The sequence below is a fragment of the Littorina saxatilis genome, linkage group LG13 (genome assembly GCF_037325665.1).
Source record: "Littorina saxatilis isolate snail1 linkage group LG13, US_GU_Lsax_2.0, whole genome shotgun sequence".
NCBI classification, from domain to species: domain Eukaryota; kingdom Metazoa; phylum Mollusca; class Gastropoda; order Littorinimorpha; family Littorinidae; genus Littorina; species Littorina saxatilis.
In genome coordinates, this window is record NC_090257.1 from 16,047,770 (window position 1) to 16,062,959 (window position 15,190).

General features: G+C 36.7%; 1 protein-coding gene across 1 annotated transcript in view; it reads left to right on the plus strand.

Moving 5' to 3' along the window:
- The first annotated feature begins 423 nt into the window (after positions 1-423).
- Positions 424-15,190, plus strand: part of LOC138983709 (microfibril-associated glycoprotein 4-like) — a 23,198-nt gene continuing 8,431 nt past the window's right edge. The window contains exon 1 of the mRNA XM_070357018.1: positions 424-1,023. Coding sequence (XP_070213119.1) covers positions 729-1,023 — 295 coding nt within the window. The 5' untranslated portion in view covers positions 424-728. The remainder of the gene's footprint in view (positions 1,024-15,190) is intronic.

Consider the following 15,190-nt stretch of genomic DNA (forward strand, 5'->3'; position numbering starts at 1 on the left):
GAACCTACCCTAGAGGACAATTTCTCAACAATACCATCAACGATAACAGGAAACAAATACAGAATTAGCTTCTGGCGCTTATTTCCCCACAAATCATGGTTTTTGGTTTATCTCTAAATACTCGCTTTTTGTTTGTGTACAAGTTCAGAGATCGCTTTACAGTAATGTTTAATCTTTTGTCTATTGAAAGTACAGACCCTGGCAATTTCGTTGGTATATTGGAAAATAGGAACATAACACAACAGAGCCCATACAGACGATTTAGGGGATGGAAATACAACAGCAAGAGGTCTTTACGTGCCGCTTTTATTTTGTTGAAGAGTGTATTTCTTTAAAATACGGGTTTTCGTTTGTCATCAGAAGCTCTCATACAAAAATCGATCAGCCTAAACTTTTGAGATAAAAAAGGTAATGCAAAGGTTTGAGCTCAGTTAATTACCCCCTGAACACAGACGGTACTACTGGCCTGAAGAACCAACATTGTTTTGGAAGGACGAAAGACGAAGAAAAATAACGCCTGCTTTCGATAGCTCAGACCATCAAAGGCGACGGACGCAAATTGCTGAAGACCGGTTTTAACTCATCCGACCCGAAGAACTTTTCAAACCTGGACTTTAAGGACAATCGGTTCTGATACATTGGTGACTCTTCTAAACAAAAAACGATCACGTTTAATACGATCATAGGACTCAGTTGTTGGAAAACCCAACACTTGATTGAACCCGAAGATGATGTCATTGGTTATCCTACTTGCTGCCAATTGGAACATAGGGGGCGCAACAGGCACTCAAAGGAGTCAAATGTACACTAACGCCGGCCATAACGACAAGGCTTTCACTGAAGATAATGTCTTTGAATCACCGGCAAAAACTGCTCTTCACTGCGCCCTAATGTGTAACCAGCAAGACTCTTGTATGGCCTTCACCTTTGACGACAAGGTATGCAGAGGTCACGCTACTGTGATGACGTCACACTCACCATCTGGACCTGCTCCTGGGGCGCGTTCGTTTTTCCAAAACAACGGTGAGTTCACAAAACACAAAAACAAAAAAACAAAAAACAAACAAAACAAATAACAAATTAAAAACAAAAACACAAACAAACAACAAAAACAAGAACACTAACTACACAAAGTAGCTCACACCAGGTGAAACAAGCGATATAAAAAAAGTCTTAATCTTGTGGTCTGATATGAAAGATTGACACTGAAAATTTCGGATCAGTCATTGTCAAGACTACTAAAACCTTACTCGTTGAACATGTCAACCGAGACGGGTCGAGCTTGTGTCGGCGAAACATGCCAACATAAGGCTTGTTTTGCATTAATCGATTTCTTAAAGTATCATATTTATCTATTTTGGGGGGGTATTCAGGAAATGATAAGAATTACAATGCAATAAGTTGTACACAGGTTTGTGAAAATTCGATTTCAAAGACAACATCAAAAAACAAATTAACATATAATTTTTTAAGATTCCAAGCTGGAATGTAATTCCATAGTCCGGACTGAGTCAAAAAAGTTTGACAACAATTTCAAACCTTAAAAAAATGAGGTCACTACAGACCGGCGTCACCTTTTGCGAAAAATCCGGATATGACGTAATCAAAGACATTAAAGGAAAACAAGTCGCGTAAGGCGAAAATACAACATTTAGTCAAGTAGCTGTCGAACTCACAGAATGAAACTGAACGCAACGCAACGCAGCAAGACCGTATACTCGTACCATCGTCACTCCACCGCCCGTGGCAAAGGCAGTGGAATTGACAAGAAGAGCGGGGTATTCGTTGCGCTGAGAAGGATAGCACGCTTTTCTGTACCACTCTTCGTTTTAACTTTCTGAGCGTGTTTTTAATCCAAACATATCATATCTATATGTTTTTGGAATCAGGAACCGACAAGGAATAAGATAAAAGTGTTTTTAAATTGATTTCGAAAAAACAATTTTGATAATAATTTTTATATATTTAATTTTCAGAGCTTGTTGTTAATCCAAATATAACATATTTATATGTTTTTGGAATCAGCAAATGATGGAGAATAAGATGAACGTAAATTTGGATCGTTTTATAAAATAAATATTTTTTTTACAATTTTCAGATTTTTAATGACCAAAGTCATTAATTAATTTTTAAGCCACCAAGCTGAAATGCAATACCGAAGTCCGGGCTTCATCGAAGATTACTTGACCAAAATTTCAACCAATTTGGTTGAAAAATGAGGGCGTGACAGTGCCGCCTCAACTTTCACGAAAAGCCGGATATGACGTCATCAAAGACATTTATCAAAAAAAGGAAAAAAACGTCTGAGGATATCATACCCAGGAACTCTCATGTCAAATTTCATAAAGATCGGCCCAGTAGTTTAGTCTGAATCGCTCTACACACACACACACACACACACACACACACAGACAGACACACACACACACACACACGCACATACACCACGACCCTCGTCTCGATTCCCCCCTCTATGTTAAAACATTTAGTCAAAACTTGACTAAATGTAAAAATGAAGAACAAACCCAAAAACTGCCCGGCAGTTATCTTGAAGGACTTCCATGTAAACATTCATAAATATCTACCTGTTACTTCTCCTGGAATTGCTCCACACATACACACACACACACACGCACGCACGTACGCACACACACACGCATGCATGCACGCATGCACCCACGCACGCACGCACACACGCACACACACAAACACTCACCCACACCCACACATACACACACATATTATATATGTTACAGTGCATTCTCAAAACCAGGAAATTCATAATGTTTGAGTAAATGTGTATAATTTCCTGTTTCACTCGGGGACTTTGTAAATGTCCTTTACATTCTAGGAAATTTGCTTGCTTTTTTGGATGAATTTGCTAAGCAGGAAAAAATAGTTTTAGTTAAGTTTTCAAATTCTACAGATTCACAGATAATTTGTAAATTTCATGAATTTTGCATGCTGATGTTTGATGAATTCAATACACAGGAAAAACAGATTTAGTTAATTTTTCAAATAATTCATTTCTCACGAATATTTTTAAGATTTATATTCTTCATTTTTAAAGGCACAGTAAGCCTCCCGTAAACCATCACAGATACTGTCAGGCTTTTACACACAGTACAAACACCCTTCCATTTGAACACTCACCAAACGGGAACATCCTAGGTGCCCTACGTAAAGAGCGAGCAATTTTTAAAGAATTAATTTTGCGGATTGTGTCAGAGACAATCGGACCATGGTGCGTTTTGGCGCTAGACCTAACTTTTAAAATCTAAATAGTAAATTGACAGCTTGTTACACAAACATTCTTAAATCATAAAAGAATTCTTTTTTCATCAAGACAAGATCAGTACAATTCGAAGTTTTGAAAGTTTGAAAAAAGAAAAGCCCGGAAGCAGGGTCACGCAAGGTCGTGGTTCTCGTAGCAGACGACGGTTTATAGGTTTATAGTTCCTCTGAACAGTCAAAAGCCATCGCTAAAGTTCTTGTGAACCACAGCCGTTGGTTTCGTGCATATAGTCAGAGGTACATAATAACGTGCTATTGCAGATAAGCTCACATCGAGTGGCATTCAAATTACTAACTGACGACTACATTGTGAAAAAGGGAAACTGGATCATAACTCATAACTCATAACTCATAACTCATAACTCATAACATTTTATTGATCCAACAAAGGAAATTAAATTAGTCATCAGCACATATAGGTCATTAATTAATAACTATAAAAGAATAAAAGAAGAAAATTCATAAAACCCATGATATAAAAATACCCTTTTTTCTTGCACACCTGACACACCGACACACCAATACACATGCATACATGCCTACATACATACCTACATACATACATACATACATACATACATACATACATACATACATACATACATACATACATACATACATACATACATACATACATACATACATACATACATACATACATACATACATTCCATGTTAAAGTGTAGTTAAGGATCACACGGGTTCACGATGGCTCAAGGGTAAGATAAACCACGCAAAAATAAATTCTTTGAAAATTGCTTGCTCTTTACGGAGGGCACCAAGGATGTTCTCAAGCGGTGAGTGTTTAAATTATGAAAGGGTGTTTGTACTGTGTGCAAAAGCCTGACAGTATCTGTGATGGTTTACGGGAGGCTTTCTGTGCCTTTAAAGATTTAATCAGGTAGATTAGTGTTGGTAAATGTGTCACATTCCTAAAATTTCTAGGAAATTTGTCAGTTACCTCCTCAGTTTCATTGGAAATTTGTAAATTTTCCATTCTGTTGTGTGATGAATTTTCTAAACAGGTCAATTGGAGTAAATCAATTTGTCAAATTCTTCAAATCTCTTCGAACTTTTGTGAATTTGATGAATTTTGCATGGTGATTTGGATGATTTTACTAAATAGATATAAAAAGGGGAACAAATATCCTAGTGAACTTGTCAATGTATTTACGATTTGTTCAAAAACTTTGAGAGACAGAGACAAAGACAGAGAGAAAGAAAGACAGAGACAGAGAAAGATACAGGGAAAGCGAAAAAAAAAGAAAAGAAAAGATAGCAAAAGACAGAGTTAGACAGAGCGATACAGGAAGAGAGGCGGAGACAGAGAGAGAGAGAGAGAAGCAGCTAAGATTGGATTGGATTGTTTAATCAAATAGGCCATTGCCCCTTATGATGGGGGTGATCATACATACAATTTATGGTATTACGATCTTTCGGCAAAAATAAAAAACAACTAAAGTAAACAGAACACTTTTGAACAGTGTCTTCATTCACAGATGCAATAAGCAGGGTGAGCTTTGCAAGTATGGCATTCTATAAAACTTCGGTGAAATAAACTGACGCAATTCATCAAATTCCGGACAACAAAACACAAAATGAATCTCATCTACCTTACTTTGTCTGCATAATGGTATAATAACATATTCGTATTATATTCTTTATATGGATTAACAAGCACACATAACTCTGTTATTCCCAATCGAAATCTTTCCATAATAACTGTCAAATGTCTATCTATGAGAGAGGCAGCTAAGAAAGATAGTGAGAGACAGAGACAGATAGACAGATACAGGGACATAGAGAAACAGAAAAAGAGATAGACAGAGGGAGTCTGGCAGAGAGACAGAGACAAGGAGACAGACAGAGACCGTGCAAGAGAGAAACAGATACATTGAGTGATATTGAGAGGGAGGGAGAGAGAGAGAAAGAGAACTTTGAACTTTATTTATTTACCGAGGGTAACAGAATAAGCAAAGTAAACATGCTTTTTTTTCGTCAGCGGTAAATCTTGATTTGATAGGAAGAATCTTTAATTTTCTATAATCAGACGTAGAGAGAGATGCATTTTTTAAAGAAATTATTGAACAGCTCGTCTATGTAAAGAGCACAAGTGTTTGCACTTGCAGAGTCCCACACTGTGGACGCATAATCAATAGTTGATTGAATATATGCCTGAAAAAACAGTTTCCGTGTGCGTAGGTCTAGAAAGTGTTTAATTTTTGATAACTGATATATTTTTTTAGAAGTATTTTTACAAAGTGTATCTAAATGTTTTGACCAAGACAGATTATTATCAATGGTTATTTCCAAGACTTTATGGTTATCAACTTCAGTTACATCTTGATTTTGTATTTGTAGTTTAGGAAATTTTGATGATAGATTTTGTCGTTTTTATCTAGTGGTTAGAAGCATGCATTTAGTTTTATTTGGGTTCAGTGACATATGGCTTAGTTCTGACCATTCCAGCAATCGATCAATGTTTTCTTGGAGGACTCTTGCTAGCTCACTTAGATCTTTGTGACTAGAATGAATTGTAGTATCATCTGCAAATAGTTCACATATACATTTAACAAATAATGGTAGGTCATGAATATAGATAGAAAATAGTAAACGACCAAGAATAGAACCTTGTGGAACTCCAAACCTTACTGTTTGTTTACAAAAATATGATTGATTCAGATAAGGCCAAAAAAAAAAATAGGTCTGTTTACGGTAACATAGGCCAAAGAAATAGGGTCGGTAGGTCGGGAATGTTTTTTTTTTTTTTTTTTTTTCCAAAATACCATATTTTTACGTTATTTTGCCAAAAAACCCAAAAGATTTTTTTTTCTTTTTTTTTCTTCCCCAAATGCCAAAAAAAAGTCTAGGGTCGCGCGGAAAAAATAGGGTCGGTCGGGTTACCGTAAACAGACCTATTTTTTTTTTTGGCCTAAGTACTTTGCTGTCTGTCTGACAGGAAATATTTTAAAATGTTAACAGAATCAGTTGCCAATCCATAAATCTCAAGCTTTTTGATAAGGAGTTTATGGTCAATTAGGTCAAAAGCTTTCGCAAAGTCAACAAATAGAGCAGCACAGAACTGGTTATTATTAATGTTGTTTAGCCATTGGTCAACTAAGCTGATCAGCGCTGTTTGACATGAGAGAGAGAGAGAGAGAGAGAGAGAGAGAGAGAGAGAGAGAGAGAGAGAGAGAGAGAGAGAGAGAGAGAGAGAGAGAGAGAGAGAGAGAGAGAGAGAGAGAGAGAGAGAGAGAATTGAATTGAATTGAATTGAACTTTATTTAACAAGGATTAAGATTTAAGACTACGCCTTTTCTTACAATCTGTCCTTGGGACGCATAGACACACAATTATTTAATTACAAAATTAAAAGTTAAAAAGTTAACCAACAAAACGAGGTCGGAAAACTTCAGCACGTGATAATAAAGATGACGATGATGATGATGATGATGATGGTGATGATGATAAAGATGATGATGATGATGATGATGATAAAGATGAGGCATGAAGAGCATACATATGTGGTTATTTATAAAATCAAATGCATACTATGCAGGTAATTATAAATACAAGCTGGTAGCAATCGAACATGTAGCAATAGTACAACAAAAATATGAGAGAGAGAGAGAGAGAGAGAGAGAGAGAGAGAGAGAGAGAGAGAGAGAGAGAGAGAGAGAGAGAGAGAGAGAGAGATCAAATCAAATCAAATCAAATCAAATCAAATCAAATTTTATTTTACGAGGGTTGTGGCATAAGCAATATAAACGAGCTTCTTTTCAACCAGCCCTCGCCCAGAGAGGGACTATTCTAATCATGAATACATATATATATATACATACGTAAAACAATTACAAAAGATAAGCAAGGCAGAGAAACTATTCACATGACTATATACACGTTGTAGGCTATACATACATTCTTGCGTTATGAAACACTGATGCTTTATGGACAGATATGATCAATATGAAAATAATCAGAACGAAGTCTTCCATCACTGTGACTTTTCGTAATTTGACATTAAATGTAATGAGAGGTGTTTTTTGAAAGTATTGAGACTTGTTGGGACTCGAACTGATTCCGGGAGAGAATTCCACAAAACGCTGCCAGAATAAGCTAAACTTGATTTAAAGAGATCTATCCGCGGAATGGGGACGTTGAATTTTCGGCTTGGTTTGGCTTTAAATTTTGTAATGAAAGCACTCGGTGCATGGCCGGAAAGGATTTTGTGAAGGAGCACGCCTTTATTTGATTTAAATCTTTCTTTTAAGGGCAAAATCTTAAGTTTTTTATAATCGTCGAAAACAAGACTGGATTGTTTTAATAGAACTGATTTTAGTGCTCGTCTGTGTAGACTGTACAGTGGTGATAGAGAGAGAGAGAGAGAGAGAGAGAGAGAGAGAGAGAGAGAGAGAGAGAGATTCAGATTCAGATTCAAAACTTTAATACAAAGGGATAAAGGTTTTAGGCAATGCCTAATCTTCCAACCTGTCCCTTTTAGACATACATGACATTATACATTACAATTATATATTTATATAACATGTATTGAACAGCCAAACGAATAACTAATTAACTAAGAATTTGTAATCAGGTTAAAAGTAACAAAACACTAGTTATAATAACGTGGTTCATTGATTATTAAAATGATGATTAAGATGTTATGCAGTAACAGTTATGATTTTAAAGCGTAGGGAGAGAATTATTTTTGACAAAGATATTTTCGAACATTTTTTTTAAAAGATGAAAGGGTTTGACATGTTTTACAGTACATTGGAAGTATATTCCACACAAGCGATCCCCAGTAGGATAAACTAGATTTATACAAATCAATGCGTGGGAGCGGTAGCGTATAATTCAAAAGCCTCGCTCTACCAGGAGGACGCTCAAACAGGTCTTGGATGTATGAAGGTGTTTCATGGTTGTACATTTTAAACATGAAAACACTAGCATTTAAAAAGAACTGCTGATGTAGCGGAAGAATGTTCAGTTGAGTGTATTTTTCTTGAGTAGTCATATTGGGATCTCGGTTTAATAACTTTACACCTCTCTTGTGAAGTGTGTTTATTTTCTTTATATGAACATCACTGGCATTGCACCAGACAGTAGATGCATAGCAAATGTGAGAGAGACAGTGTGCGTGGAAAAACATTTTGAGGGCATCCACAGAAACAACGCACCAGAGCTTGTTAAGTAAGAAAAGGTTCCTAGAAACTCGTTTATAAACTGTATCAATGTGAGAGCGCCAGTTAAGTTCATCATCAATTACAACTCCAAGCACACGGTGTTGATGGACTTGAGCAATGCTAACTGTACCATGCATAAGATCAAGGCTCAGAGGCTGTCGCTGGTGTTTTTGTCTTGTGGTTATTAACATGCTTTTTGTTTTCTTAGGATGCAGTGCCATTCTGTTACAATTACACCAATCATTAATATTTGCTATACTTTCTTGGAGTACTTTTCTTATGAGATTTATATCTGTATTACTGCTGTGAAGTGTTGAGTCATCCGCAAAAAGATCAAGTACAGCATTTTCTTGTTTGAGGTGTAATGGTAAATCATTAATGTATAGTCCAAACAGTAAGGGACCAAGGATAGAACCTTGTGGGACTCCACATTTTACAGTGCCTTGTGATGAATATGAACCGTTTAGGTAGACTGCTTGTTTCCTATCTGACAGATATGATGTAAAAAAGGACACAGATGAGCTATTTTGCAGGTAAATAAGTAATTTGTCTAACAAAATAGCGTGATCAACTAAGTCAAATGCTTTCCTGAGATCAAGGAATACCGCTCCAACCATTTCACGATTGTTTATTGCTTTTAGCCAGGTATCACAGAGCCGGGTAAGGGCAGTATGACATGAATGTTTAGGACGAAAACCTGATTGATAAGGATGAAAAATATTGTTTTCTTCAACATATTTAAGGAGATGGGTGTGTATATGCTTTTCCAGGGGTTTAGACAGTATAGAGAGAATAGATATCGGTCTGTAGTTGTCAAGGCTATCGGTGTCTTTTGACTTTGGTACTGGAATAACTTTAGCCGTTTTAAACACTGATGGGAAGACATTCTTCCTGATAGAGAGATTGTATACATGGGTTAAACTGTTTACAATATAAGGAAGTGACATTTTTACAATTTGTGAATTAAGATTGTTTGTGTCCATTGTTTTTTTGTTATTTAGTTTAGAAATTAGTGCACCAACTTCAACGACTGTGATTACAGGTATATCAAACGAGTCAGATGGCAAAAGTTTCTCATTACAAAATTGACTGAGTACTTCAGGCACCTTATAGCCAATCTGATCAGAACTGGCTGAGGAATCAAGAACATTGTCGGTCATAGATAGAAAGTAACTATTACAATCATCAGCAGTTATATTAGGATTAATACAGGATGGGGCTTTGCGTGATTTACTAGTCAGTTGATTCATTGCACGCCAAATTTGACATATGTCATTTTTATCTATTATAAGATTTTGAAAATATTTCTTTTTTGCAAGTTTCACCAATTCAGAAATTTTGTTTCGCATTTTTTTGTAAAGTTCAAACTGTTTAATTTTTTTTAGAAAATCTCGAACTAACATAGCATCTTTAATTTCACCTGTCATCCAGTTCGGTACAGTCGAAAATTTAACTCTTTTCCTGCGGATTGGAGCATGTCTGTCAACAACAGATAATAATGTTCTGACAAATAACAATGCAGCTTCTTCAGGATCAAAACAATTTGACACCAATTGGAAATTTGCCAAACTTAAGTCAAGTAAAAACGCAGACTTGTCAAATTTTTTAAAACATCTATACGTGATATAGGTATGACCTTTTGACATTACCTTTGGTCGTTTACACGACCAAGTGCACGTGATGGGTTTATGGTCACTCATGCAAATATTAGATGTTGAAGCATTTAGAACCATGCTATCATTGTTCGTGTATATATGATCCAGAAGAGTTGAAGACATGCTAGTTACTTTTGTGGGCTCTTTTATAAGTTGAGTAATACCTAGCGATTCAGTTTTGTCAAGCCATTGAGACTGGTTTACTAACATGTTAATATTAAAGTCTCCCAATAATAGCATATTACAATTGCACACGTTGACTTTGTCCATCATATCTATAAAGTCATCAAACCATTCATCCGTGCAGGCGGGATTTCTGTATAAGAATCCAACTAGAATAGGAGATGAATTGTTTGGCCTTACTTCTAGCCAAATACACTCTACACTCTGTGGTTCAAGGTCATGCCGGCGTTTTACAACATGAAAACAATCGTTGTGCACATACACACCGATTCCCGTGTGATTTGGATGAGCAGCATCACGTCTTATAAAAGAATAATTCTGAATCTCAACAGAATCATCATTATGCTTTAGGTTTGACAGTCTTGTCTCTGTTAACCCAAGTAGATGAAGCGATGGTGACGTATTGAGAAGTAAACTGACATCATGCAGCTTGTTCCCCAAGTGATATACGTTCACGTGTCCAATGTTTAATCCACTTTTTGAACGCATATTTATACAGAATGAACACAATTAACTTACAAGGTTATTTGAAAAGAGGCAGCTGACTCAGACTCAGGACTTCGGTTAAAACGAAACCGTTTATATCCTAACACAATAACTGATATTGCAAAAAGCGACACAGATGCACACCGCTGGGTTTAAATGGAAGATAGTGCTCTAGATAGTAGATCAAACATTAACTTTTTGTCGAGGGCACTCAGAGCCTCTGATCTCATGCTCTGTTGATGCAGAGACATATGTTCAGGTCTATACAATTCTGGCAGCTGTTGACGTGGCATATTAGGGAAATGGAAGAGAGGAGGTTTTTGTTCCTGTGAGTGCCATCCGAGGTGCTGATCCAGGTTTCTTGCACTGATCCGAGGGTGGGGCTCAGCAAATACATGTACACCCGGTTGTTGGCTGACTCCCGGAGCAGTTGACAATGCCATTAAAGGTTGAGGAACTTGACCTGGAGGCTGTTGGTGTTGTGGCGGGCCTGAAGTTTTGGGTCCGTAGTGACGTCCAACGAATGATGCAGTCGCTTGCCTTTGAGGACGTGGTTGGGTCTTATCACACCATGATGATATATCATCGTTTCCTCGTTTTTCTGATCGTCCAACATCATTATGATATTGTCTTGATGTTGTTGAATGTTTGTTTTCAGGGATGTTGCCAGAGAAACTACGCTTGATGTTGATAGCTAAGGCACTTGTCCCTCTGTTGTTGGGGTGTAGAGCATCCCTCATCCATCTTGTTTTGATGTCCCCTCGTATGGTGAAAAAGCTGACGTCATTGTTGACAAGATCAATGTGCTGTTGATGACAGAGCTGCATTAAGTTGTCGTTTGATTCATTTATACATGCTGTGATATGTTCATGTTGATCTCGGTGGGGCAATATTGAAGACATGATTAATCTTGCTTTTGGAAAACAGCGCCGAGTGTGTGCAATGATCGAGCGCCATGCTCCTTTTCCAAGGACGCCACCACGCTTGCAGTCGTTGATCCCTACATGCAGGACAACTGTGGTGACGTTGGGATGTATTGCTGTTCCTTTTAGAAGCCCAATAAGTTGTTCTCTGTCAAGGCCAGAAAGAGACAATACTTGTGATCTTTCATTGTCAATGTTCATCTTTGCCTGATGGAGGCCTGACACAACTGAGTCACCAATGATGAGGGTGGAAGTGTCAGAATCTATTGATGACAGCTCAGGCCACTCACCGTCAGATTGTTGTTCATCACATGCAGACATAGAAATCACAGCTGCACTTTCGTTTGACAGGTTAGAAGAGCAACTAGGGGACTGGAGATGTTCCGATGAGACGGGAGAGGGGGTTGGAGGCTGCTTATTTGAAGCAGTCACAGAAGACTTGACTTTGGTATTTTTGGTAGCAGAAAGCTGAGGGTTTTTTAAGTCAAGAATTTTATTATGCAATGCTTGATTCTTTCTATTCATTGATTCTAGTTCCTGTTTTATTCTCATGTTTTCTCCCTTTAATTCTTCTATTTCTGTACTGTAGTATTGCCTTTCGGCTTTTGCTTTTCTGTCTGATCTCGTTTGTGAGTCAAGCAAATCACTTTGGAGCTGAAGCACCAGATCATAAAGCTCTTCGTTCGAAGGCACGAAGATGCTGGTTTCAGAAACAAGAGGAGTTTTACTTGTATTGGTTTCTTTGTTGCTGTCGTCAATGATCTCATTACAATTAGAAGCAGATTCATTGTTAATAGCTGTTACTTCTGGCATATTGTATGTGTTTACATTGCAACTACCAGAAGTGTCTTCAACAGAAGTGTCGTTGATGTTGATGTCAGTGAGAGCATTTTGGTAAGATATTATTTCTTCCTCGTTGTTTTGGTTGAGGATTTTATCCAGTAGAATGTATGAGTTGCACAAGTTTTCTTCTTTATCAGAAACTGGAGGTGAGATGAGGCTTGTCATTTTCCAGACTTTTGTCAGATCATTGTCTGTAGCAGGTTTTGAGGTGTCAGCAAGTACATGTACAATTGTCTGTAATCTTTCAAAATCCTCTGCAATCCATTGACGGCATTTTTTCCCTTGAACCAAAATGTTCTGGTTGTCATAAATATGCATAACCAAGAGTTTAGAGCCATCATGATCAAGTCTAATTGTAGACTGTGCTACACTTTCCACAGACTCATGATTTAAAGATATCTTATCATCATTATAAGACAAGGACAATGGTATCAGATGCCCATTTTCTCGGTGATAATCTTTCCAGGATGTTGAGAAGCCTTTTGAAGGTAGATCCGTGACATACCTGTATCTCAGAACAGCTTTCCAGAAAGGATAGTAGAATTTATCACAGCGAAAAGTGATTTGATCTGGATCTTTCTTATTTTCAATAATTTCAAGGCAATGTGCCGTTTTTGATCGTGTCAAAATTGACATTGTTCTTCCCACCCATTGGTGTATGTTTGTCTAGTAACTAAGCATAATCAACATTGTCATTGTTTCATTTGGTGTAGATCTATTGATGTGAGTTACGTTGTAGTTGTTGATGTTGCATTTGTTCATAGTTTTTGTTGTTGATGATGATGTTGTCACTTTTGTTGTTGTTAAACATTGTGTTGTTAAACAAAGATCCAAACTTTCCGTCAACTAAACCAAAACACACTATAATTCAATGATCCAAAAAAAATAGCACTATGTGTTACATAATGTATTTCTGGAATGTCGCCTCAACTTATGACGTATATAAAAAGACTCGGTTATGTCTATGTGTACACCAAGACAATGACAATGACGTAACAGTCAGGTTATGGAATGCACGGTACGTGTCATTGTCTGACTTTACGTCTTTCCCTTTTCCATATAGAGTCAAAACAACACAATTATCAGCTTTTCCTCAATTCAATAGTTAGTAACTTTCACGATTTCAACACAAGAATAAACACAAGAAACGATGTGCCTACATTGAGATGAAGCATATAGCTATGGAATCCAAGTGTTAATCTTTTTCCATCGCAGAACTCCCCAGTCACCACAGAGAGAGAGAGAGAGAGAGAGAGAGAGAGAGAGAGAGAGAGAGAGAGAGAGAGAGAGAGAGAGAGAGAGAGAGAAATTCTGCTATGTGCACATTTAAGCAATGTTTAACAGTGTGTTGACTTTAATTCAATCAAAAAAGCATTCGTTTCCCTTAAAAATATGTTTATATGTTTTCAGTAAATTTATACATTTCCTGGCCCTTTCAAACCAGGAAATGTACAAATTTCCTAGAATGTTTTGGAAATTTACAAAATCCCCGAGTAAAACAGGATATTTAAAACCTGATTGCTTATCATGTATCAATTTGTTGTTCTCAAAGTGCAAAAGAATATGCTAATTGATATGCTTTTCAAGAGGCTTGGAAAGGATTGATAGAATTGATATTGGTCTGTAATTTGAAGGGTTTGTAGTATCCCCCGATTTAAAAAGAGGAATCACTGTAGCCTGTTTGAATTTACTTGGAAAACAGCGTTGGTCGATACATATGTTATATGTATCCGCGATTAATTATTGGAGCTGCCATTTTTATAATTTTTGCATCAAGCCCATCTATGTCACGTGTTCCGGTTTGTTTAAGATGCTGTAGCTGAGAGTAAACATCCGGTATAGTAATTGGTTGTAATGCATGATGAACATGGATCTGTTTGGAATTGCAGTATTCCTTCAAAAATATTAAATCATTTGATTCTGTCCGATCATAAGAAATCACTTTGTTGGAAATTTTTGAGAAATGTTCATTAAGTGTATCTACAGAAATATTAATAAATTGGGAGGATTTATTTGCAATGCCTTTGTTTGTGAGTTGGTTAATTGCTTTTCAAATAGATTTTGAATCTTGTTTAGATGTAATGAGGTTTTGAAAATATTTTTGTGTACGTTTTCGTTTCAGGGAGTTCACGTTATTTCTTTGTTGTTTGTACTCTTCATGGGTAACATGTTCTTTTAAAAAATCACGGTAATTTGCTGCATTTTCTGTGTCTTTGTCGATCCATTTAGGTTTTTCGATCTGCTTGATTCGATGTGTTTTAAAGGGTGCGTGTTTGTTATAATTATTAATGAATATAGATATCCGAAAATCCAAAGCTTGGTCAGGGTTTGTAAAATTGTAAGTATTTGAAAGTGGACTATTTTTTTTAGATCAGAAAGAAATGCACTTTCACTGAAATGAGAGAATGAACGGTAATTGTGCTGTGACCTGTTTTTGGAATTTTTACCCCTTTACGAGACCAGGTGGTGCAAATGGGAAAATGGTCACTCACAGCAACAAATGGTACACATGTTTCTTTAATATGACGTTTTTCAGAAACAAAGATATGACCAATAAGTATTTTAGAGGTGGAAGTAATACGGTAGGTTTTTGAATCATTTGATGTACATTTAAAAGATT